Source organism: Phacochoerus africanus, chromosome 7 (assembly GCF_016906955.1).
Source record: "Phacochoerus africanus isolate WHEZ1 chromosome 7, ROS_Pafr_v1, whole genome shotgun sequence".
Taxonomy (NCBI): Eukaryota; Metazoa; Chordata; class Mammalia; order Artiodactyla; family Suidae; genus Phacochoerus; species Phacochoerus africanus.
Genome location: NC_062550.1, coordinates 38,423,263 through 38,450,494, shown reverse-complemented (window position 1 = coordinate 38,450,494; position 27,232 = coordinate 38,423,263). Strand labels below are relative to the sequence as shown.

Below are 27,232 nucleotides of genomic sequence, written 5' to 3'. Positions count from 1 at the left end.
CGTGGGGTTTAGATCATCCTTTTAGGCAGTAACAGTGTAATTAAAGCAAATTTTAAAAGCTAAGGTTTCATTTGGCAGTGTTAGGCTCTTTTCTAATAAGCAACCCTCATAATTCAAAGAAAGTAAAAGCCTAGCACTATGCATATCACTTGACAACTCTTTTACTGCCCTGGTTTCTTTTGCATTGCACAGAAATTAATATTGCATGTGGCTCCCAGCTAGCAAACACATACTCGTTACTGATCACAAAACAAACAGAACCAGTGCTATAAATCTTCTTTGAAGCCTAGTTCTCCCCTTTCCCCTGAAGAGGAGTCTGGAAGCCCTCATGAGTTTTCTGGACACTCTTTGCATCACTTCAAAATTTAACACATGGAGTTCCAGTTGTGGCACAGCGGAAAGGAATCTGACTAGGAACCATGAGGTTACGGGTTCCATCCCTGGCCTCGCTCAGTGGGTTAAGGATCCAGCATTGCCGTGAGCTGTGGTGTAGATCGCAGATGTGGCTTGGATCCTGCGTGCTGTGGCCATGGTGTAGGCTGGCAGCTGTAGCCCCAATTTGACCCCTAGCCTGAGAACCTCTGTATGCTGCCAGTGCAGCACTAAAAATAAATAAATAAATACATAATAAAAGGCAAAAAAAAAAATAATAACAATAACCCTCACCCTCAACCCATTAGCAAACTATCCATGCTCTGAGTTAGATTTAACCGTTAGCTTCTCCTCTCCCATCACCCCAACCCAGTCTGGTCTTGAAATAGAGAAGGGAGTATGTCCAAATTCTCTCACTCCCCGCCCAGCTCTTCACCCACCTCTCCCAGCCTGATGTCATCTGCTGGGCTTGGAAAGTGGAAAGGGAAGACGGGAAATAGGAGCAGGAGTGCTCTTACTTAAGGATGCCATCACACCCTGCACTGTGCTCTCCCTCAGTCTCCAACTTGTGAGTCCTCTTAACCATCCATGTCAGCGAGAGATTCGCCACTTGCTTTTGAGGTTGAATGCTTCTTAGTGGAGCACCTCTTCATTTTGGCTGATTGTGCCTCAGCTAAAACTTCATCCCAGCATCAGTTTACAAAAGTATTCTTATAGCTGAGCTCAAATATTTGTATCTGTTTTTTCTGTACTGTATGTATGTGTGTGTGTGAGTGTATATATATATATATATATATACTGATTATATCAGTATACAGGTACTCATATCAGTATATATGTACTAACTTTTATCAGTATATATACAGTTATCTATACAGAGAGAGACAGCAGTAAAAACAAAAAACAACCCTGTCAAATAAGAAATATGCTGCATAGAAACTACAATAGAAACGTATCTGCCTGAACTCCTAAGCATTATATTTTAACAAAAGAGAATATTTTGCCCAAGTCTGACCATTGTGGAACAAACACATGCCAAGCATGCCTGGGCTCTACTGAGATGAGTCAAGGACACCAAACCTAGAGTTCTGTGGCAGGCACACCAGTCCTTGGGCCAGCCCAGCACTGTGTTGCAGAACTCTTGTGGTCTAGCCCCAGAGCTGGGTGTGCAGCCTTGGGTTGTGGCAAATTCCCTGTAGGGTTTTTTGTTTGTTTTTTTGATTTTTAGTTTTTTTCTAAAGTGAAATTCACTCTAAAGTTTATATGAGTTCCCAGATGCAGCTCCAGAATGACTAGGCAGCCAACATCTCATGTTCCATGTTTTTTCTTGAAGCTCAGGTACACTCTTCACTATGTTCTGGGAAGCAGAGTGTGTAAAAGCGATGCTTTTTCCAAAGGCATTTTCTTAAACTGCAGTTTTCCATGATGCTCTTGCCTTAGGCAAGCAACTCTGCTAGATCATCATTTGACGATGTTTATAATAATGTTATTAACAGCTGTAGTTAAAATACTTCAGAAAGTAAAAATGAGTCACTTGGGAGATAAAGTCCCTGTCCACTGAAAGTACTTTTGAAAGGTGCTTGACCTCAATGCATGGAAGGATATAATAGAGGAATAAAATTGTTCCATTTAATCGCTTGGAATTTTGTGAAAAGAAAATCTTTGTGTGTCAGTTGTTTTCTTGACCAGCTAGCATCTGGTTTGAGAGAATTTTGGATTGACTTGGGATAGTTGGGCCGTGAGTTGAATGTTCTGTTATCTGGTGGTGATAGGAAAAATCTGAATGTGAGCTTTTGGAGGATACTTATTTGGCTTTCTAACTCCAGTACCAGAACATAATGTTCAATACTTCCTAAAAGTTGTATAGATGGGAAAGGAAAAGAAAGATGTAGAGTGGAATGGAGAAAAATGGAGTGGAGGAGGAGAGGGAAATGCAGGGGAATGGCATAGAGCAGAGTGGAGGGAAATGCAGTGGAGGGGAATGAAACAGTGGCGTGAAGTGGGTTGGAGTGCTAGGGATTTGAGTTGATTGAAGTGGTACAGAAGTGGATGGAATTGTTGACCATTTGGGTAGCAAATGACACATCTACTACATATGTCCATCTCCTGGCAAGGTGTGATGATCATGTTGAGTTATCATGTTTTTTTATATTGCCTAACTATTTGAAGTTTGTGTATTTCTAGTGTTTAATGTGCTTTTATTATCATATGTATATGCGTGTATAGAAAGAGATTGTGTATGCCATATATATAGTGTGTGTGTATGTATATGTGCATATACATATATACATACTTTAATTCAGGGGCTAATTACCCAGTTCCATTTTCTCCTTTCTGGTTTCCCCAGTTTCATCTCTTAATCACCTTTCAATTCCCTCCCCCCTCCCCCTCTCCCCCCTCCCCCGCAAAAAAAAAAAAAGTGTAAGAGAAAGAAGGGAGGGAAGCCACAATGAGTGTCTGGTGACTTTGGAGAATGTTCATACATTATGCACTCAACAAATATTTCTTAAGGACCTAACTAGTGTCAGAACTGAGTATAAGAACGTAGGCTTTGAGGTCAAAGGCCTGACTCCATTTCTTATTAGCTGGAGACCAGGCCTCAGTTTCCTCGTCTGTAAAATGAACCTCCACCTCTTAGGGCTGTTGTGAGGATTGGGAGAGACAATGCCTGTGAAGTGCTTACCACAGTACCTGACCCTTAGTAATAGTTATTGCTATTTTTACTAGGACACAAAGATGAAATGCCAGAATGTCACCTGATGGGATTGACCATTTGCTGAGGTGCAGAGGGAGGTGAAGATTTCAGGGGCTTGTGTGGAATACAAAAAAGAGATTCTTGACTGGAGAGGCAGTTTTAGGGAATGTCTGCCGGTGGAAGGAATATCTGACCTGAGCTTCACGGGCTCAGGAGTATAAAGAGTGGGGGAGGAAGGAAGGAGATGGCAGAGATTGAATGGAACAGGATGGAAAGTTAGCATTTTAGAGGAACTTGGGAATTTTATCATTTCAATCCAGTCATTCCATATTCATTTATTGAGCACCTCCTAACTGCTAGACATGGTGGAGGGTGTGAAAATAATAAAGGTGGTGTTACAGAACCACAGAGAGAGCACAGTGTAATGAAATTCATTGAGGATAGGATCAGCAGTCTGCTAAGAATGAATAAAAGACTAAGCCTAAGAGCCCTGTAATAATTCTCAAGCATCTAGAAATTGAAGGCATGTTGATGAACATCTCAAACACATGTTTTCAAGGGCAGTCTTCATCCAGAAACAGTCATTCGTTCCTACTGGTTATTTTTATTAGTGACACTATTGAATTATCTGTCATTCCTTCTATTCCCATGTGTATGTAGCCACGAAGTAGAATTTAGCACCCTTGATCTAAAACAGAAATCTGAAGAAAGATTAAGCACTGAAATACTCAGTTTTAATGCTTGGAAAGGCAACGTCATTACCCGTAATGCCCATTTCTGACGTGACTACGGTATTCTACAGCCACAAAGGATGAGTTGGAATTGGAACATGGGGGTGAGAATGGAGGTTGGGATGTCACAAAACACTTCCATTGAGAAAGTCGAATGTATTTGTGTCTTGCCTCCTATCAAGAGTTCCTTTGAGTTATGAGGAAGGAAACATGAAGAGATGCTATATGCTATCTGCAAAGAAGAGACTCTAGGGGATAAAAACAATAGCTAAGATCCAGGTGCCAGCAACTCTGCTTAGGACTTTCATATCCTCTGGGAGGTGGGTCCTTATGTCTCTTTTCCATCACTGTGTAACACACTACCCCCAAACTTAGTAGCGTAGAACAGTGACAGCTTACTGTTTCTCATGGTTTTGTTGGGTGGTTCCTCTGCTGATTTCACCTGGACTCTTTGGCACTTGTGTCCAGTGTGGAAGGTCCACTGAGCTAGAAGATTCCCAGTAGCCTCTCTTGCATGGCAGCAGCTGATATGGGCTGCAGGCTTGGTTCTCTACATGGCCTCTCACCCTCCAGTAGATGTTATTCAAGTCCTACTTGTTTCCTCTCTAAGTAAAGATAATTAGGGTGCTCTGCCTCATAAAATAGTTGTGAGGATTAAAATCTGATTAAGAAAAGTGCTTAGTACATTGGCTATACAGGATAAATATACAAATAATGCTAGCAATTAATACTAACTTCTTGTTTTTTACTTCATCATCCCTACCCTGCCTGCATCACAAGGTTGGTGTAAAAACCAGATGAGCTAACATTACATGAATGCTTTGGAATAAAGAATTGAACATACGTTAAAATTTTTCCTGGTTCCCGGGGCGTTCCCATTGTGGCGCAATGGAAATGAATCCAACTAGGAACCATGAGGTTGCGGGTTCGATCCCTGGCTTCACTCAGTGGGTTAAGGATCTGGCATTGTCATGAGCTGTGGTGTAGGTTGCAGATGCGGCTCGGATCTGGCATTGCTGTGGCTCTGGCATGGGCTGGCAGCTGCAGCTCCAATTAGACCCCTAGCCTGGGAACCTCCATATGCTGTGGGTGTGGCCCTAAAAAATTTTTTTTTGCTCGTTCTGATTCTCCTAAATATCCATAAATCTAGTTTGGAGGCACCCCCTTCTTCCCCTCCCCACCTGCCCTGGCCCTGGCCTGGGAGAGGGACCACATTTCCTCAGTTCATGAATAGCCATTGTGGTGCTGGTCTGGGTTTAACAGCTCTGTGCTTCCTTCCATTTGGCCCTCAGAAAGATCACAGCCCCGTGTGAGTCCCCAAATAAGTGAGGAGGAAAATGCAGGAAAACCTCACTTTCCCCCACTCCTTCAAGTCTGGGGTCAACTCCATTATCATGTTACTTAAACACAAGGGAGTCCCCCCACTGCCACCACTGCTCTGGGCCCAGAACTAAAGATGGGACAGTAGTCCCCTTTACTGAGACAAACACCTAGAGGGACAAGTGCAAAGATAGAGTGAAACAAAACACCCCAGACCATCCCCTAATCATTCCTCATGACCAAGGGAAGATTCTTAGATTGTCTGATGTAAATGGGATAAAAGATAAGCAGATTCTGAGAACCCTATGGTGCAGGAAGCCCATGCTAGGGGGACTGTATTGTTCAAGTGACATGTTCCTGAAGGTTTTAATTTATAATTAGCATCGGTCAAGTCTAATTCTGACAAAGGGCTATCGTTCTCTCAGTCTGCTAACATTGACTACCATGTACCAATAGCATAATATGGCTTACGAGTCACTAGAACTCCTTTGGCTTTAATGATGCAAGGATTTTTCTTTTCTTTAATTTTCCTTTAGTTATACGGGATTTGTCTGGCTCTCCCTTTGGTGCACACAAAGACTGTGTTCATATTGTCATAATATAAATTATGTGCACACAAAATGCAGCCCTAAAATAGAACATGTTCATTGAAATGGGCTTTGTAACATGCCAGGGTTTTCTCTGGTACATGGGATTTCCTGGGCGGATGAGGTTGAGCCCAGGCAAGCCCTGGTGATGCAGAGGAGAAAGAGCATAGCAAAGGAGGAAAATGAGATCAAAGGGGAAGCCAGGATATGCTGATTGAGATAGGAAGTCTGTGGCTCTCAGACTTCATCAGAATCACCTGGAAAGCTTTTTAAAGACACAGATTCTAAAATTCTCCCTCAGAACTTGCTGATGTAGTAGCACCTCTGCACCAGAGTGTAAAAATCTCCACATTGTTTCTAATGTGTGATCCATTGGCAAATAATTGAATATTCAGCATGTTAGAAAAAAATCATTGGCTGTAAGAAAAGTTTTGCTGGAAATGTATCTATCACCTGAGTCTAATCATCAGGAAACATCAGGCAAATGCAAATAAAGGAAAATTCATACCATAGAAAAATACCAACCTATTGGAGTTCCTTTGTGGTGCAGCAAATTACAGATCCTGCCTAGTCACTGCAGTGGCTTGGGTCTCTGCTGTAGCATGAGTGAAAGAAAGAACGAACTGACCAACTGACCTATATCATCCAAAAAGTTCAGTGTCAAAGATTTTTATAGGCTGAGTTGTTCCAGATTAAGAAAGATTAAGAGACTTGACAACTAAATGCAGTACAAGATCCTAAGTGGGATCATTAATAGTGAAAACAACAACAGCAACAAATGCTAAAAGGATATTCTTGAGAAAAATTGACAGAGTTGAAATACGGACTGTGGATTAAAGCATTATATCCATTTTGCATTTCCTAAATTTAATATCTTTTCTGAGATGAAAGTAATTTTAATTTACTTGAATTTACGCACAATTCAAGACATATTGCAGCCTGCTCTGAAATGGTTCAGGTAAATATGTCATTCATATATGGAGAGGAAGAAAGAATGATAAAGCAAATGCAGCAGAATGTTTAAAAAAAAAAGACTAATGGGTCTTGGTAAAGATACATGGTAATGTATAATTCTTACAGCTTATCTGCAAGTCTGAAATTATTTCACGACAAAAAAAAAATTTTAATGGAGTTCCTATCGTGGCTCAGTGGAAAGGAATCCAACTAGGAACCATGAGGTAGTGGGTTCAATCCCTGGCCTTGCTCAGTGGGTTAAGGATCCCGTGTTGCCGCAAGCTGTGGTGTAGATAGAACAGCTCAGATCCCACATTGCTGTGGCCCTGATTTGACCCCTAGCCTGGGAACCTCCTTATGCTGCGGGTGCGGCCCTAAAAAAAAAAAAAAAAGATAAAAAAAATAAAAAGAGTAGTTTGCTTAAGGGCTTTTAGAGGGTAAAACCCAAAGGATGCTCCTGAATTAGGAGCATCTTCTTCAAGGACCAGGAATAGAGAGGGTGAGGACAAGGGGAGGGGAGACCAAACGCCCGAAAGAAATGATGATGAATTTGCAAGAAAGAGCAGTAAACTCAAGGGTCAGAAGTGGTAGAGGAGCCAGCTGATGAGTACGAAGATAAACGCTGGGAAAGACTGCTAAGTAATTTTAGTCTCTGTATTTTACCACAGCTACATATTAGTTGTATCCACATATTCCACTCACAGAATAACAGCTTGGAAAACCAGCTATTATGAAGGATGGTGAAAAGTCACTGAAAAGGGAAATGCTGTGAATTCCAGGAGCTGTCTTTGAAGGGAAAATCTTTTTGTTCTTCCCACCCTTTGGGGGAGCTGGCAGCAGAATCCTGCCATTACTAAATCCAGATGAGATCACCACTGGGGGAATTTCTCTCTGGGAAGTACGCAGAGGTACCTCTTTAATCATCTCGGCTCTTCTGATCTGGATTGCTAATAGATCTGGGCCCACGAGCACACACTACTTGTGGAACTTTACCAGGTGCTTGTCCTTGACCTGTGTGTCTGTGAACATGCGTGTTTGCTCCTCTTTCTGCAAGGCTGTGCTTCTAGGCCAAGACAGCAGAGCTGTGGAGAGGATACCACCAGTAGATGCTTTAGTACGAGTTTTGGTGGCCTGAATCCCGTGAGCTCCACATTATTGGAGAAGGATTAGATCTTCCATGGAGTCAGCGGCTGCTTGGGCACTCGTTTATCCTCAGGCTTAGGTGCTGGGTATCCTTGGTTTCTATAATGCTAAAGATTCCAGGTCTGCACTGGAGCAACTCAAGAATACAGCCGTGTTCAAGACTTCTCAGTATGTAGCCATGTCCTTGTTTATTGGTGGGTGTTTACTCTGCCCATAGATGAGTAAATCCTGAGTCTCCCTCTCCTGGGTGTCGGGTGGAGATCATGAAGAGCCATGAGTCCTTCCTTCAGAGGATTTCTAATCTAGCTGATGGTTTTATCCTTATATTTTTGAAAAATGTGATAAGATCCTTTGATGCTCTCCATCATTCAGGGGCCTTTAGATGCCCTGTGTCTGCTCATCTGGCAGGGAAAAGTGGCCTGGGGGTGCCTGTGGAAGTGGTGGGCAGAATGTAGGTCCATCAAACCTCCCTCTTTTGATTTCTTTTCATGAAAAGTCAAAAAACAGATTCCTTGCACCTAAAATCTGTTTCTCCCCACATTACCTGCTTATTCCATTTTTAAAAGAACAATGTTAAGACGATACTCTAAAAGCCAGAGAAGGCACAAGTGCTGGCCAAAGAGGGAACCCTCTGTTGGCAACGTCCAGGGAACTCATGGGAAATAATGTTCTAACGACGTGACATACAGCAAAAAGGAAGGCAGAACCTTTACCCTCCAATTGTTTTCTAAGGGAGATGAGAGATGTGATCATTTCTTTCTTTTCTTTTTTTTTTTTTAATTCTCCTTTTCCTTAAAGCCGATGTTAACCATATTTTGTTGGTTATTCATGAGCTTGGATATTCATGAAAATCTTGACTTGCTCGGGAACCCAGAATGTATAGCAGTCACGCCCACACAGGCAGCCCCCCTGGCCACATTAACACCTTTGTTCCTGTGTGAGCCGCCTCATTTCCGAGGGTGGGGCGGTAGCTCCCAACACACCGTGGGAATGAAGATGCAGCAGCAGCACTGGACGTTGAAAAAGGGAGTCCTTTCTAGTCACATCTGGTTTTAAGTCATTTGTATGTGGTTATAAAGCTCTGACAAAAGCTGTGTGAAGCCCATTTCCTCTGGATCAAAAAAAAAAAAAAAAAAAGGAGGGAAGGGGAAGAGGGTGAGAAATGGATGTAGGGAAAAAAAAAAAAAAAACCCAACAACCAGGAAACCTTAGAGATGTGTCTGGGAGTGATGGTGGGGCTGCTGTTGGGGACATATCCGGCACTCCCACCCCTCCCTTCCAGGATTTAAAAAAAATCTTGGCACAGCCAACAGTCAGAGCAGTTAGTACATGTATTTTATGCTGATCTCCTGAAGAATTTCTCTTGGGTATGAGATTGATAGCACTGGTAATTTATTATCATTTGGATGCTCTCAGAAATTCTCATCCATGGACTTTGCCATTCTCTGGCATTACTGGGTGCTCAGCACCAATGATTTATCGTTATTTGCGTACTGTTATCACTACTAATAATCATTGCATCTCACATTTCTGGTTCTTTTAGCCAGACATGCGTGACACATATAACATGCACCTTCCCATTGAACCTGCCCCCTCATTAAACTACCCTTAAATGCGTGTATTAGTTCCATTTTCCTGGAGAGCTATGACCTAGGAAGTTTGCAACCTAGGAAGCTAGAAAAATTCCTTGAAATATAAGGATCCCAAAATAATACCTCTGAACACAAAAGAGGAGGGTCATGGTCCTTTTAAAAAAAAAAAAAACTGCTTATCAAAATTGTCTTACCTAAAATTTTTAATGAATCTCTTTTAAATGCACAACACCTGCCACAGGTTAAAATTATATTCACTTTTGCTGTAATTTACTATTGAGCCAGTTCAAATTAAAACATAGAAAAGGATTTGCCATCTTGTGATTGTTTTTAATTGACACATTCCCTACTTGCTAGGCATTCTGTCTTTTAAAAATATGCAACATGGAGTTCCCGTCGTGGTGCAGTGGTTAACGAATCCGACTAGGAACCATGAGGTTGCAGGTTCGATCCCTGGCCTTGCTCAGTGGGTTAAGGATCCGGCGCTGCCGTGAGCTGTGGTGTAGGTCATAGACGCGGCTCGGATCTTGCGTTGCTGTGGCTCTGGCGTAGGCCGGTGGCTACAGCTCTGATTCGACCCCTAGCCTGGGAACCTCCATATGCCGCTGGAGCGGCCCAAGAAATGGCAAAAAGACAAAAAAATAAAAAATAATAAAATAAAATAAATTTTAAAAAAATGCAATACATGAGAGTTGCATAACAAAAGGCATCAGAATTGGCCTGTCATCTAACATTTAAGTTTGCTGTATGTTGATCTTTTTTCCTTTAGCATCTGTACTTTATTGAGAAGTTATAAATATCAAAATGTGCATACAATATATTATAAATACATTGTAAAAATATATACTGTAGTATATAAAATATAGTACTGTGTAGAGCACAAATTTATTTGACACATCCTAAAATTGTTCAAGACCTTCTAAATCCCCTACATAGTTTCTTGTAACCAGAAAGCTCAGTGAAATTTTTTAAAAATAACAGTAAGATATCTTATTGTTATCAACTCTCTTTAATATAAAATGGTATCTGGGAGTTCCCGTTGTGGCTCAGTGGTTAATGAACCCGACTAGGATCCATGAGGATGCAGCTTTGGTCCCTGGTCTTGCTCAGTGGGTTGGGGATCCGGCTATGAGATGTGGTGTATGTAGGTTGCAGACGCAGCTCGGATCCTGCATTGCTGTGGCTGTGGCATAGGCCAGCGGCTACAGCCCCGATTCGACCTCTAGCTGAACCTCCATATGCCTAGGGTGCGGCCCTAAAAAGACCAAAAAAAAAAAAAAATATATATATATATATATATGGTATCTGGTTCAGGGTTTAGGGTAGGGGCAATCTAAGGGTTTGGTTTGGAATTTGGGTAGCTCTTTCCTACTAGAGCAGGAAGTCTTGTTACACACACACACACACACACACACACACACACACACCCCTTGGCTCTACCAGAGCATTTCAAATTCCTCAGGTTGTGGTTGGGCCCTAAGATTTTATGTTTTTAGCAAGTTCTCAGATGATGCTAATGCTAGCCTTTGAGAATCACTGTCCTAAAGATCACTACCCGTCCCTTTCTCCTTTTCCTCCCTTCCTCTTCCCTCCCACTCTTATCTTTTCCCACCTCTTTCTCTTCAAAATCCATCTTCTTTCTCTCTTTTATTCCTTTGCCCATCCCTTTCAAGATGATATATGAGGCATCCCACAGGAACTGTTTAAAAGGACTTGTTCAGAGTACTTCTTCAGACAATAGTATTTACTGAGCAACTACAAAGATTCAGACATTCATTCACCTACTCATTCAACAAATATTTGTTGAAACACCACTATATGCCAAGCTCTTTGCAAGAGCAAGACAGACAAAGACTTCTGCCCTAAGGGAATGACGCATATGCCCAGGGAAGGCAGACAGCACACAAACATATAAATAACTAGATTGTTGCCAAGTGTCCTTAATGCTCAGAATTAAATAAATGGGTTGCTTAGATGAAGAATGGTAACAGGACACTTTTCTCCTGTGAGCTCACAAAGGGCCTGACCCCATAGGGATGTGTTTAAGCTGAGACCTAAAGACTGAGAGGAGCATTGCTAAGCAGAGGCCCTGGGCAGGAGTGGTCCAAGAAGAGGAAAGGACAGGCACAAAGGCCCAGGGACAGGAAAAATCAGCTCCAAAACCTAAACCAGGAGCTCCCGTTATGGCTCAGTGGGTTAAGAACCCAACTAGTACCCATGAGGATGCGGGCTCAGTCCCTGGCCTTGCTCAGTGGGTTAAGGATCCAGCGTTGCCACCAGTTGTGGCATAGATCACAAACGCAACGCAGATCTGGTGTTGCTGTGGCTGTGGTGTAGGCCAGCAGCTACAGCTCCAATTTGACCCCTATCCTGGGAACTTCCATACGCCATGGGTGTGGCCCTAAAAAGACAAAAAAGAAAAAACCTAAATCAGGTCCTGGCACCCAGAAAGTGCTCAGTCAGTATTTGCTGAATGAGTGAATGAATTGTTGGACCCAGGCCTCTGGGAGCATAGGAGGCAAGCAGGAGAGAGGCCTGGGGTGAGCAGAGGCTTGGTCCTGAAAGGACTTTTAGCTCATGGATGAGGAGTTTGAATTAATCAGTTAACTCTGCTGATCTACTCGCCCTCTATTCCCTCAACCTTCTTGGCACCCAGCTCAAACCTTCATCTGAAGTAGCAGTTCTCAAAGTGTGGTCCCTGGACCTCTGATGACCAGTTCAACATGTATGTTTTCTTCCATAATTATCACCATAATTAGTGACTATGTATATTATAACCATTATTTATGAATTTATATGACTATTTGTTTAAAAGGCAGCTATTTAACCAATAGTTAGACATTAGACACTCATGTCTAACCGAAAGCAGCCCCACCCTTCCTATGAAGTCTGGGAAAGGTTTCCTAGTAGCAAAGAGAAGAGGTTGTTCCCTGAAAAGTTACAGGGAGGCTGATTCCAAATTCCTGGAATGCAGTAACTTCTAAAGAAAATGCAGTGCTGTTACACAGGATAAATAGGTTCAAAAGAAGTTGAAGAATTCCAAACAAAGATGAGAACAAAGATTAAAATGAATCATTTTATTTATACTTTGTACAGTAGTTTCAAATAAACTCCTCTTGTAAAAGATGTTATCTGGCAGCTTTTCCCAGTACTTCCTGCCTTGAATCTATTACACATCTCTCATTTTTCATATTAATATAAGCATATTTAAAAGGAAAATCGGCTTTTAAAAATGTAATCAGTAAAACCTGGGTTGAAATCCTCCCTCCTTGTTTCATGATATGTTCACTGTTATAGGTTCTTTAGGACTCACTAATAAATTGGAAGCTGTGAACCTTCAGATTCTCCAAAGAAAGACTTAGTGCTTATATACCTTTGGAAAAGAAATACCTTTGACTCCTAGTTCTTTCCTTCATGAATTACTGTAATTCTTCACATATATTGGTATCAAAATAGATAAAAGACACATGATCCCAAATATACATGTCTCTCTTTGATAGATCAAAAGTAAAATAATTGTATTTAAAGAAATCCTTCCTTCTTTTCCTAATTCCTATTCCCATGGTTATTATTAGCAGGTCAGTGTTAATAACATAGAATTTGGATGCATCTTAACAGTGTTGTGAGGATTTATTTTTATTTCTTTGTTTGATTAGTCCTCTTCACATTTTGTCTTTTTGGTACAGTTGCCTCTATTACAAAGCAGTATATAATAGTGTATCGGATATGAAATACAATTTTAAAATTAACTTATAGGGTATAGCAGTTTCGTGACAAGTAATTTAAAAAAGTATGTTTGAGAAAGTTTGGAGAACTTGGAAAGATAGGATTTATCAAAGGTTTCTGCAAGGGACGGGGGAGTATTAAATGAATTTGAGTGGGAAGATTTCAAACCTGAGGGCCAATCTATGAGAAAATGTAAAAACCTCGCTAGAAAAGACAAAGAGAAGAATGGGTAGCAGAAGTTAGGTAAATGGTACCTATAAAAGGATGAGTTTAAAAGAGAGCAAAATGTGTGATTTAGATGCAGTCTATCACTAGGCAAACTGACACTTGGACAGCATATTAAAGTTTGCAAAAGTGCTTTAACATATGTGATCTGACTCTTCAAAATAGCTCTGGGAAATATTTAGAGTAGGTATTATTCCAGTTTTACAGACAAGGAAATTACATTGTTCTCTGAACATAGCCAGAAAAGAAAAAGGTAATGTTGAAAAGGAAATAAAGCTGAAAAGACCCCTAAAAAGGCTGAAGGCAGCATGTAGTTTTGCAGTATCTAACAGGGAGACATGGCAGGTGTCTGATGATGCTGAAAGGCATGGCAGGCTGTGAAAAGCCATTGAATTTGGGGGTAAAATATGGAGAACAAAGGTTCTCTAGTGAGACAAGTGACCTGGACAGAGAAATAGGAAAGACTCAGTTTTCCCAGATATATACACATGTGCTAGATTTTGACCTTCTTTGAATGCTAACTTGGAAAAGAGATTTAAGATCTCTGGTCCGGCTGCACAGTGGAAGCTCATAGCGTCTTTGAAGGGGTAGAAACTTCATTTTTTTCATGAAAACGTTTTTTTAAATACGCTTTAAAAAATTGAAATAATTTTCATTTTTTCTGCCTTTCCTAAAAGTAGATATATTCGATATAGTAATCAATAATATAGCTTTATGTGCAAACTATTTGAAAAAGAAAAGAACATGTCAGTCTCCTCATTGATTTAGCTCCAGAGTATTGTTTTGAAAAATATCATCTCTTTTGGCGGTTGTCAGGGATGGCATCCAAAGAAAAGCAATCAAACACTGTATGGTGGTTGTAATATTTTGCTATTATCACCAATGAACAATTAAATATTTTTGTTCTTTGGTTACTGGAAACTTTTAAAATCCAGTTACAGATACATGATCATTCAGGTACTGAGGCAGTTGCTAAAAGTTAGCATAAAGTTAGTGCTAAAATCTAAGTGAATTTCACTCTTTTTGTAATGTGGGGGAGCTGAGCCATCAAGAGTATTTTGCACAAACGAGAGTTCATATTGCTTTCTTATATTGTTTGGACAATTATGGATGAAACGGCTTTAACGACTGGATGGTCAGCGATGAAATTGCTTTGTGGGCTGAACAACTCATGATCGTATTTGTTCTTGGTTAGCACATTTGCATAAGATTTAGGGAGAACACATGTCTATACTAGAGAAAGTGAGTGGCAGGAAAAAATGAAGGTCAAGTTGACAATGGACACCATCCTTTGGGGTCTTTTCTTGGTGGTGTCAGGGGGATGCGCCTTGGGACTAATGAATGCTTAGAGGTGAGAAGGGCAAAAGCACTCTAATAAAAGGCTTCAGGAAAGAGTGAGGCGACCTAGGGAAATCTGCTGTGGTCAAGTTTAATCCTGGGAAAAGAGGCCCTGGAGAAAGCAGATGAGGAAGATAGGAAGGAAGACAGGGAGGGGGAGGCGCAGGGTGTGGCGGAGGAAGGGGGCGGGGGTGGGGGGGGCTGGAAAGTGAGAGGGAGCAAGTCTGGATTGTGGCTACAACAGCAGGACTGAGGACCACAGAGTGGGAAAAAAGTGAACGTCGGGCGGGGACGAGTAGAAGGAGGCAGAGCTCTGCGGACCGGACCGGACCCCTGGTGGGGGCGGCGGCGGGGGGCAGCTTGGCCCGCCTCGGGCCCCCTTGGCAGCCTCAGGCTTTGGCTCCTCGGGGCTCCCTCCCTCGCGGGCGCATTGTTCCTTCGCCGGGAGACGAGGAAATTGCCTTTTGATTGCGGAAGTCCGCGGATGGGGCTCGGGGCGAGGCAGCGCAGGTCAGAATGGCAGCGTGGGAAGGGCGGCGCGCTGCCGGCCCCCGCCGCCTCTCGCGTCCGCAGCCCGCCCGGGGCGGCAGCAGCAGCAGCAGAAGCGGCGGCGGCGGCGGCCCCCTCGCGTCGCCAGCCCGGAGCCCCGCGCTCTGCGCCCGCGGGGCGCGTTGAGCGCGCGCAACAAGTGATCCCCCCTCTGGCCGGCTCTCGTCCCAGTCCCGTTGTCGAGCCTGGGGGGACCTCTGAGCGCCATGCGGAGCCATGGAGCGAGGCTGGCTTTGTGGACCGCGCTCAGCCTCCTGCAGGTGAGGGGCCCGAGGAGAGGTCCCCGCGGGCGGACGCGCCCCTCCCCACCGAGGACCAAATTCCCATTCCGCTTTCTGGCCTCCTAGGTTGTGTGTTGGATCAGGAGGTGGCAGAGTCTCCACTGGGAAGTCTGACTGGGAAGAATGACCAGTCAGAGTGACAGCTCATGCCACTGTCAAAAGCAAAAAGCCCCCTTCTCTCACCAGCTGCTCCGGAGAAAGAGCAGCTAGGGAGAAAATGGCCACCCACCTGGGCCGCAGGGCTTTTCTCTGGCTGGAGGGCGAAGGGATGGGTGGGCTGGAGCTGGGGGCCAGAGGTGAGTGGAGGAAGCTTGGGGAGCTTGTGACGGACTTGTCCCTGGGCAGATCTAGACAGCCGAGCTTCAGCTGTTGTTCTGGTTCCTCTGCAGACTGGACTGGGGGAGCGAGTGAGATGCAACTTCACCCTGACGGAGTCCAGGGTCTCCAACCGGTCGGTGTCTCTCCAGTGGAGAACTTTGGCATCACCCTGTAACTTTAGCCTCACCTACAGCAGTGACACGTCGCGGGTTGCATGGTGCCACCCCGTGCGGATAGACAACACCACCTATGGATGTAACCCCAAGGATTTACAAGCAGGAACCATTTATAACTTCAGGATTGTGTCTCTGACTGGAGAAGAGAAAACTGTGGTCTTGCAAACAGGTAAAGAGTGACAGGTGCAGTTGGACGGCTGGGCCACTCTGGGCTGAGCCCTGCCTTTTCAAGCTGGTATTTCACTTGAGTTCCAGGCATACAAAATAATAATAATAAAGGTAAAAATACCTGTGACGATAACTATTGACCAAGACTTGTAGACTCCTCAGATGTGGCCAGAAGCAGCTTGGTTGACTTTCAGAGATTTCCCTAGTGCTGAAAACAGCGGACTAGCCACTTGAAGGGGGAGTACAGCAAAGAGAAACTGTGGACGGTGGAAGGAATTTGTGAAAGTGATGTGGTTAGAGCTTCCATGGCATTAGATTGCCAAGCCCTGGAATAATTTTAAGTAAATGTTTTTAGAACAAATAATGGAAGTGCAATGATTAGAGATATGCCTTTCCTCAGCTTGGTTTATTTTTGGAACCAGGGCATAAAATCACCAAGAATAGAATAGAGTCCTTCCTAGGGGAAAATTAGAAAAGTCCCTTGATGTGAGCGTATGACAATTATTTTTTAATCACTCGAGTAACTAAAACCGTGCAATAGCAGAGACCGTCCTTTGGTTACTCTGTATCTTAAGTGAGCCATTTTCTGTTCACTTTTGGTAAATCCTTGCATGTATATATCGTAAGAATTTATCTTTTCCTGCCTTAGTTTTCTTATCTGTAAAATTAGTGTGTTAGACTTGGTCATTCAGGTCTGAGTTCCTACCAAGTGCCTTCTTAGGGGTTGTTGTGCCTGTTACCTCGTTAATCTCCACAGCCACCCTCAGATGTGTCCTAAATTTTCTAGTGACTTTGATGTCTTATGAATTCATTAGCCTTCCTTTTAACGTTAGCTTTGTTTGTTCCAGTAGCAAACAAATAAAGTAGCGAAGTTTCATAGAGAAAGTCAAACTTTACTGAAAAATTCTGAAAGTTAAATTTGTTGTCCTTGCTGTTCTCTCACACTCAACCTAAACAAAGATCACTTCTTTAGCTGGAGTTCTTTAAAGAGATGTGAGAATGGTTAGTTATCAGGGCAGTTACAGCAGGGTCAGGAAGTGTAACTGGGCTCATGTAATAAGCCAATCAAATATTCTCTTATTAATTAAGAATGTCCAATTACATCACTTGACTGACCTCAGATGAAAGTTAGATAATCTGTGATTTGCAGAAACTTTAATTGAAAAGAGATACCATGTGTTCAAAATGTGGTTGTATTTTTACATGGAATCAAAGAGATAGAAATCAACCACATAGTTAGAACATTTCACAGAAGTTTAAGTGGCCGAATTGTTAGTTATAAAATTGTTGGTTTCTTGGTATGGGAGGATAGTTTTGTGAACACTCAGATGGCTAATCCTGTGAAATTTATGATGTAGAACTTCCAGGTGTATTCTTTACATTTGATAAGGTGTCTGTATTGAATGGGACGAAACCATTTTTAGAAACAGGTGAGTCTTCCAAAACTTATGGGAGAAAAGGTGAAAACATGAAGCCAGAATTCACTCATTTAATCCAGAGGTTTTCCTTTTTGGAAAAAAAACATTGATGAAGAGGGACTCACTGTGGATGTCATTAGTTAGAATGTGTTTTGAGTTTAGTTTTGCATGTAGGTGTTTCAAGTCCAGAGACATTTGTGAAATGTAAGAAACATTTGCATTTTATTGACTATGTTGGCTTTTAAAAGACTTCATCAGCATTTGCACTTCTTAGCATTCGGTGTCTCATTTTTTTTCTTAGGGAGTTTCTTTTTATAGTACCACAAATATACTTTTCCTCACAAATTTTATGAGCTCCATGCCAAAGGTGAAGAATGAATTTGCAAGTGATGTTTGTATAATGATAATTTTTCATGCTTATTTATATGATGGTCTAACCTTACTCAGGATTCTCCCTATTTTAAAAATAATTTTCTTTAAATAAACATTTTTTTAATTAAGAATTTTTTAAAAAAAGTGTTTCAGAGAGAATTATTTGGTTGGTTGTTACTTATTTTTTGGGCTTTCTCTATGTTAAGGACATTTGTGAATTTTTTCCTTTAAGTTAAGAGAAAGTACAAGTATTCTTCTAAATTAATTGCTAAGCTAGAGGGAGGAGAGTCACAGATTTATTTTACTGTTATTAAAGCAGGACCAACTAGTAACATAATATTAAGTCATGAAGTCAAGATACAACTTCAAACAAAAAAAAGTCATTCAAATATGTTGTGCTTTTCTTATTCCATTCTACCTATCTTATCAGTACAGAGTAAAATATATAGAGTGAGAGCAAAGCATGATTTGGCTGGACATACAGTATCTGCTTAGATTATCTCTATCATTCCACATGTGATTTGTCCAGTCGCTTTTCCTGACAAAGTATGTAAAATAGTTATTTTAATAATTTACATATTTACATATTTAATAATGTAGACATGACCTTAACTAAATGGGGACTATTTCAGTAACAATTAGTTTTCACTCCCGATTTAAAAATCAGAATTGAAAAACATATGTGGATTCAAATTCAGCTCATCAAACGTTTAGGGACACTGCTGGGAATTAGAATTACACCACATAGTGATGGGTGAGCTTATAAAGGTGACAAACAACATGGTCTCTGCCCTTGTAGTCTTGTACAGAAGTGAGAGCCACACATCAGGATAAGGGTGATGACAGAGTTTTACCCACTTCTTTCCTGTATGAAGATCTTGCCTCTCTCAGGCGTACGTGGTCATAAATGGTCAATGCAACAACTGTAATAAGTCGAAAGCCAAATCATTTGGTTATGAATGCATCAGAAATCAGATTATGAAGATAGCAGATAGTGAAGAACTCAACATTTTGTTAACACTCACCTCAGAGTGTAGAGCAGATGCTGCAAACTGGTATCCCCTGGGATGTCTAAATAATAGATATGTAACATTTGTGAACGATTCAGATTATTTCACCAGCATTAAGAATGGAAAATTCACATAAATACCAGATTATGGATTCTCTTAAAATATTGCCAAGATTTGGCAAAACTCAGCCAGTCTGCCCAACACTCTCTAGAGTTGAGTTGTGGCTTCTCTTCTTTCAGATACAATTCACTGGACCACTTATTTATTTCCTTACCTGAATGTATCCTGAGGATATTTGTGGGGTTTTTTTTGTGTATGTGAAACTGTAGAGTTTTCACTTAGAAATTTGGGGAGACTTTTATCTTCCCACCAATAAGAAGTAGTTTTTCAGTATCTAAGCCCATGATGGGTGTTCAGTAAAGATTGATTAACTGGATGGATAGATGGATGAATGAATGGAGGGATGAATGGGTGGCTCTATGAATGAATAGGCAGATGACAGACAAATATTAATAACTAAAGTTAAATTTTAGTGGAAGAATCTAAGTATACTAAAAACGTGGTCTGTTCTCCTTGGGTTTTGGGTAAATTATAGAGCCCAGGGCAGTAGAGAAATTTACCTGTAGGAAGAATATCTTAGTGGCATATGCTTTCTTGTTATGGTAGAGAAATTTACCTGTAGGAAGAATATCTTAGTGGCATATGCTTTCTTGTTAGTCATTCAAGTAATTATTCATCAACCTATAATAAGAGACAAAAAAAATTATCGCTTTATATATGGCTCATTTCTCTGTCTTTAATTTTTTTTTTTTCTTTTTAGGGCCACACCTGCAGCATATGGAGGTTTCCAGGCTAGGGATCTAATCAGAGCTACAGCTGCTGGCCTACACCATAGCCACAGCAACACCAGATCCAAGCCACCTCTGCGAACTACATCACAGCTCATGGCAATGCTGGATCCTTAACCCCCTGAGTGAGGCCAGGAATCAAACCTGCATCCCCATGGTTCCTAGTCAGATGTGTTTCCACTGTGCCATGACGGAAACTCCTCTGTCTTTAATTTTTTAAAAAATTACCAAATCACCCTGTCAACTATTATTTCCACCTCCAAGTGTTGCTTATTGTATTAACTTTCCAGGGCTTCCATAGCAGAATACCATGGACTGGATGGCTTAAACAACAAAAGTATTTTCTCACAGCTCTGGAGGCTGAAAGTGCCAGATTAAGTTGTCAGCAGGTTTCTTCTGAGGCATCTATGATTGGCTTCTCTCTTCTTATAAAGACACCAGTCTTATTGGATTAGGGTCCACCCTAAAGACCCCATTTCAACTCAGTTACCTCTTTAGAGATCTTATGTCCAAATACAATCACATTCTGAAGTATTGGTGGTTAGGACTTGGGCAGTAGAATCTCCATTCAGTCCATAACACATGGCTTTAAACATAGGCCATTATTTCTCAAAAATATCTATCAGCTACTGGCATCAAAATCTCTTGCAGAGTTTGTTATAGAGATATGTTCCTGGCTTCTGCCTCATATGTAATGAATTTAGGAGTGGAGCTCGGGTGTCTGATTTTAAGCAATATCAAAGCGAATCAATGCACATTGAAGTTCACGGGCTATTGACAGTTTTTCTATTATTCATTGGCATTATGATTTTGGTACCATTCCTCTTTATGCCTGGTTAATCTGTAATGCCCAGGAATATATATTGTCTTTCCCACAAAGAAAATAATACCCTAATATTTGTCTTGTGCTTTTATAGTATGTAAAGTACTTTTGCCTACGTTGTTTAGTAGGTATGAGTATAAAATATATATTATACTGGCCATATATTGTTGAATTATATCCATATGGTACGCCTTTGGAGAGAGTGTCATGAAGGCACAGGTTACATGGTAGTTAAGAGTTGAGCTCTGAAAGCAGCTGCCTCCATCACTTACTAACCAAGTTGCCTTGGGCAAGTTACTAACCTCTTCTAATCTGTAAAATGAGGACAATAAGAAAAATAATGCTCACTTCATAGTGTCATTTTGAGATTTTAATGAGTTCATACATAAATTCTAGAACAGTACTGTGTAGTAAGTTTCCTATTATTACTTTCAGGTTGGAGGTGAGATTGATAGTCGTAAGAATTAACTAATCACGAACCCAAATGCTAATATATGATAGACCCAGACCTTAAACCCTGATTTACTGGCCCCAACTCCCAATTCTTTCCACTACTCCGTAGAATGGAAGTAATTTTCTAGTTGGTATTTGTTTTTTCACATTACATATGATATTTTTGTTGTTACTTTTCAACTCACCTTTAAAGAGAGAAATTATTAAAAGATATAGATACTTAGCCTACACAAGGGTAAGATAATGATTGAATATGTTCTAGTGTGATTAAATAATTCTGATTTTTGTTTGTGTTGAACTTTTGATGATGGACTTCAGTATTTAGCAATTAGCCTTGCTATTTATTTCAGGAATTCTGAGGTCAGGCTGAACTATGTATATAGACTCAACCAACCTAGTTCTCTGAACATGACTTTTTGTGTGTTTGGAAGCTTCTCCCTTAGTCTGACTGCTATGGATGGGCATGGCATTCTATAGATTGAATTTGTCTGTGCAGAATGGAAGAAAATTTGTTTCATCCTCCATTCCTGAACACCAATTCCCTGGAATCCTCCTGGGGGATAAAAGATAATACTGACACCTTTCTGACCATGTAGAAGTCCAGCCCATTCTATATGTATGAATGTATACAAACAGGGATGAATCTATGCCACTAAAATTAACATGGTAGGTATATATCCAGCTTTCCAGGGATTTTTGGTTTTGATTTTTGTTTTTCTTCCTTTTAGGTGGAAAAAATTCAAATATGCAAAAAGTAAACAAACATAATAGTATAGTGAACTACCGTGTACTCATCACCTGTCTTCACCAGTTACCTATTGAGGGATCTTGTTTCATCTGTATCCCCACGTCATTTTGACACAATCCAAGTCATCATTTAATTTCATTTATAAATATTTCAGTATGCATTAAATAATGATAATCATTGTTTTTAACATAGCCACACTATCAATATTGGACGTAATATTGACTTCCTTAGTATCTAGATGTCCAAGTTTGGAAGCACACATCAAGTGATAGCACATGAATTTCTTTTTTTTTTCTTTTGTCTTTTTTTGCCATTTCTTGGGCCGCTCCCGCAGCATATGGAGGTTCCCAGCCTAGGGGTTGAATCAGAGCTGTAGCCGCCGGCCTACACCACAGCCACAGCAACGTGGGATCCGAGCTGCATCTGCAACCTACACCACAGCTCATGGCAACGCCGGATCCTTAACCCACTGAGCAAGGCCAGGGATTGAACCCGCAACCTCATTGTTCCTAGTCGGATTTGTTAACCACTGAGCCACGACAGGAACTCCAGCACATGAATTTCTATATAAGAGAGACTTGCTGTGCAGAACTTTGATTGGAAGAGGAGGCTAAAGGACTTCCCTTTATATGCATTTATGTAGCATTTAAATAATACTGAGAAAACCTCATTGTTAATAGCAAAGAACTGGGGTGGGGCTGCCGAGAGATCACCTGGGATGAAGGCCTGAAAGTCTCCGTCAGCTGTCAGGGTACCCTCAGTGCTGACATGGTTCTCTAATACTCAGTAGAAGTGAGCTTTTCAGTGCTTTAGCTGACACAGCTCTCTCACTCTGTAATGCCCTCTGATTTCTAACTCCTATTTGACCTTCCAAACTTGCGAGAGTCCATTTCCTCTGTGAATCCCACCTCTGAGAACTTCACCCTTGGACATCTTTCTCCTTTTGCATGGTCAGCATTGATGCTGGCCTGTGTTGCTCTTAACAGCAGGAATAGCCACAACCCTCACACCAACTAGCACTTACTGAGGTACTTCCTGCCGGGGCTGCCCCTGACATTTTGCCTCCATTACCTCTTAACACTTACAACTCTGTAAAGTAGGTATTGTTAGTCCCATTTTACAGATGAGGAAATTCAGCCTTGGTGCAATGAAGCAACTTGCCTAAAGTCATGGTTTGAAATGACAGTGTTGGGATTTGAAGCAGATCTAGTATGACATCAAAGCCAGCCTCCCTGATGAGACACCTTTGCGTTTATCCTTTTCACATATGTCTTTAGCACTTGAGTAAACCGTAGATGCCCAGAGGTCGAATATTGGTAATCACAATGCAAATGATTGTCAAAGCCACTTTAATTTCAAGCCTGTTAAAACTTTGAATGATCCTTGCTACCTGGACTTTTATCTAGTATATAAAATTGATAAATGAAGTGCATGTTAATCTGATAGAGTAGCATAATGTAGTGTATCATCTTATAATAAGTCAGAAAGCTGACTGTAGTCAAATAGCAACAATAAAAAAAAAAACTTGCTTCTCTATAAATGTATTAATTAACTGCAGGTGGTACGCAATTGCTTTTTCATTTTCTCCTTCTGTTCATTTTCAAAAACATGTACCAAGAAATGCTTTGTGGCTTTTGCCCCACCCTTACCTTGATTTTTATGAGAAAACTCCCAGTTATTTTGTATGAATAGTTGATGTTCACTCCATTATATATAAAGTGCTACAGCTTCCAGTTTCCTAACCACCCTGCTTTTAACTGGAATAGTATCCTCATTCCTGTAAAGCTACAGAGGTTGACTCTGTAATCACATTTAAAAAGTAGTTGCCATGACTACTTTCATGGTGAAAGATAAGGTGTGTGTTGGAGGGGTGACTAGAGGATAATATTCTGGTTGGGGAGAGCTTGAGTGCCTATGGAGAAACTCAGGCTTCATCTCATGAAGAGTTCATGATGCTTCCAGGGGGATGAAGATGGCGGTTGGGAGGGACATACAAAGAGGTTATATGACAACAGTGGAAGAAAGACTGAAATAAGGAAGACACCCAGAAAACTCAGTTATACAGACACAAGGTGATGGGACCACAAGTTAAAGCAGTAAGATTGGGGGGGGGGGAAACAGATAAGAAAAATTTTTTTTAAATGGATAAAAATAAAAATGAATCAGTGGAAATGTCCTAGCCACAGAATTAAATTTAGCTGTCACTAGTGTTATTATTCATTTATCTATGCTGCAGTATCCAAACCATCAAATGAAAGTTCTGGAAAGTTTGTCTTATTATTTTTCATAGACATCTGGTTTGATTTTTTTGTTGTTATACTAACTATGTGACTCACGAAATCATTTCCGACCCTGAGACAACTAAGTTGTGGTAGAAAAGAACCCGGGACTTGGCTGAATTATTTGTTACCTGTCTGATGTAAATGAGTCACTTAACACCTCTGACCACCCATCCCAACTAATCAAGCACATGGTAAACAAATCCTACACCAAGATACTGTGCACTATTACACCTTCAAAAAAAAGGTTATAGCACTGATTTATAGATTGCCTGCACTCTTGTTATAAGGTTATTTATTTCCCAAATAAATACTATCATTTTGAATTTTAAACACTCTGCAAATTACTGTAACAATAGGTAATAATGTTTTAATGGCCATACAAAAGAATTTTTAAGCAAATATCATTTCCATTTTATAATATGTTTCTCCCTCTTCCTAAGTCTCAATTTTTTTTTCAAAGGGAAAAGTTCGATTCAGGAATTTAGCTAAACTTTTATTAGAAAAATGGGGTTGACAACAAGCCTACTTAGAAAATTCTGGCAGAGCGTCCTTGTCTGCCCACTCACTTGCATGTCTCATAAGCATCCTATCTTAATAAATCTATTTCGTGCCAAAAAAAAAAAATTCTGGGGCTTCCTGATCCTGGTAGATTCATAGAAATATAACAACTGACCCCTGCAGAATTTTGCATTTGACATTCCATATTCTAGGTCTATTAGAACTAAGAAGTACAGACAAAGATGTCTCAAATTTATGGCTAATGATAAATTTTGATATATTGATTGAGATTAAATTACTGATTTGTGGTTTTCAACAGTTCTCATGGCTTATAATATACTTCATTGGATACTGTATGTATGAGAGCAGTGGTTGAAGACACCAGAAAGACTACGAGTGCACATGTGTGCATTGATACTGCTAGCCATCAACATAATTTCCAAAAGTCAAATAGGGATTTCTAGGGTTAGGGTTAGGGTTAGGGTTAGGGTTATATCTCTGTCACATTAGATGATTACAGACATATACTTAAATGTTGGAATAGCATGAGAATTCTTTCATATATCTATCTAGATATCTAGATATCTGTCTAGATAGGTAGATGATAGATGATCAATCGATAGATGATAGATGAAATTCCTTAATGGAAGTATCTAATTTATTTCTAATAAAATATTGAAAACTTTTTTTTTAATACAGCAGAGTTTTCTTTGGGTTTAGATTGAAAAGAAGTCTGAAAACTATTGAACTTCTGCAGCATGTGTAGCAATGGTGGATAACTGCCAGCAAAGAGCTTTATCACAGTATAAATGGGGTTTTAAGTATTTGTTTCCAGTGCAGGTTCTTGCAGCCCAGGCACTTCCCAATCTCATTGTTCCTTTGTTCTAGCGGATGTACAAAGGATTGACTGTTTTGTTTTCTGGCTCAGAGAGATTAGATAAAGTCTGCGTTTCTGAACTTCACCTTCTAGGCACGCAACCTTAAAATTCATTTTCTATAGCTCGTATTTTGCACATGATATATGTTTAGATCATACTGATGGCAGCATCATTTAACCTTTATCTGGCTGGGTTGTGGACTTCAGTGACAGCATTGATCCCTTTTGAACTATCACTGGAAAGCAGCTGTCCCTCTCATCCTTGTCCTTAAAGTGCCTCTTCAGCAAAAATGCATCACCTCAGTTGGCTCTGACAAGGTTGCTCTTGAGTGTCTCTGGCTACTAGAATCTCGTGATAACAAGAAAACTTTCTGCGAGGGGAAATTACGTTCTTTTATTATGACGTCCTTAATTATAGACTGTTACACAGGATAGAAAATTTAAATAATATTGCCACCAAAAATATACAGTTTTTCCTCAAGAACCCATAAATGAGAATCATCTTCGGAATTTTAAAATTTTATCTTAAGAACTAGAAAGTTAGTTCATGGGAATAAACTGATAAGATTTTTCCAAATTTTTTTTTTTTTGAAGGAGGCAATTAAAGGGATTATCAGTTTAATTTTAAAAAATGTGTTCCACTTTTGCCTCCATTTTGTCTGTAATTCAAAGTGGTCTAGAAAAAATGCTCAATTTAGGAGTTCCTGCTGTGGCACAGCTCCGGTCACTGCTAAAGAACAGATTTGATCCCTTCCAGGCACACTGGGTTAAGAATCCAGTGTTGCTGCAGTTCTGATGTAGGTCTCAGCTGCGGTTTGGATTCGATTCTGGCCCAGGAACTTTCATATGCCCTGGGTGTGGCAAAAAATAGAGAGAGAGAGAGCTCTGTTTAATCTTCATAATAGTTCTACTAAAAGAATAGTATTGTTACCAGCATTGCATAGAGGAGACAGCAGAGGCACAGGAAGGCAGGAGACCTGGATTCAAACCCAGGCCGTCAGACTAGAGTCTGTTCTCTTCAGGTAAACCTGTGCTGTGCTAGGGTATAACCACACAACCTTGTTCTTCAGGCTCACCTGCACTTTGGGCTCTCAAGCCACCTTGGTTTGGCTGGATTTAGCTTATGTTTGGCCTCTCTATAGGTGACCCATAGTACTGAGCTGTCTGGCTATAAAAGCCTCTTGAATATAAAGATTACCTTGTTTCTATTTGTGTTAAAGTTAGTCACAAGTGAACACTTTCTTAAAACATACGCTGTTCTACGAAGATGCTAGAATCCCTCAGGTTATTTCATGAGTAAAATATAATTTACCAAGAGGTAGCTAAGAACTGAGTGCTCTACAGCCATGCCACTAAAGCCTCTAACCTGATTCTTGAAAGTTAGTCTCCCAGATTTTGATTGTATTCTCTAGATCAAGAACCATGTAGGATTTCTGAAAATTATTAATATGTAAAATCTGTCAATGTTTCTTATTCTCAACATTCAGCATAGGGAGAGCCTTATTTCTCGAATGGTCCCACTGCATCATCTGCTCACTAAACATTATTGTCTTAGTTCCTAACCTGGAGACATGCTGTCCCTTGTATTTCAAGTTCTACAGTGAGAATTCAGTATACGGGATAGAGGTCTCCTCAAACTGACCCGTGGCATAAAGAGTTGAAACTAAGTGAACAGCCAGTTACAGGACTAACCCATTTCCACCTGCTCTGGGAGCTTCAGCAGCTCCA

At 40.7% G+C, this 27,232-nt stretch overlaps 1 protein-coding gene across 1 annotated transcript in view; it reads left to right on the top strand.

Annotated features, from left to right (window-relative positions):
* Window positions 1-27,232, top strand: part of PTPRB (protein tyrosine phosphatase receptor type B) — a 126,008-nt gene that overhangs the window by 20,913 nt on the left and 77,863 nt on the right. Inside the window, 1 exon segment of the mRNA XM_047787197.1 lies at window positions 15,903-16,176. Coding sequence (XP_047643153.1) covers window positions 15,903-16,176 — 274 coding nt within the window.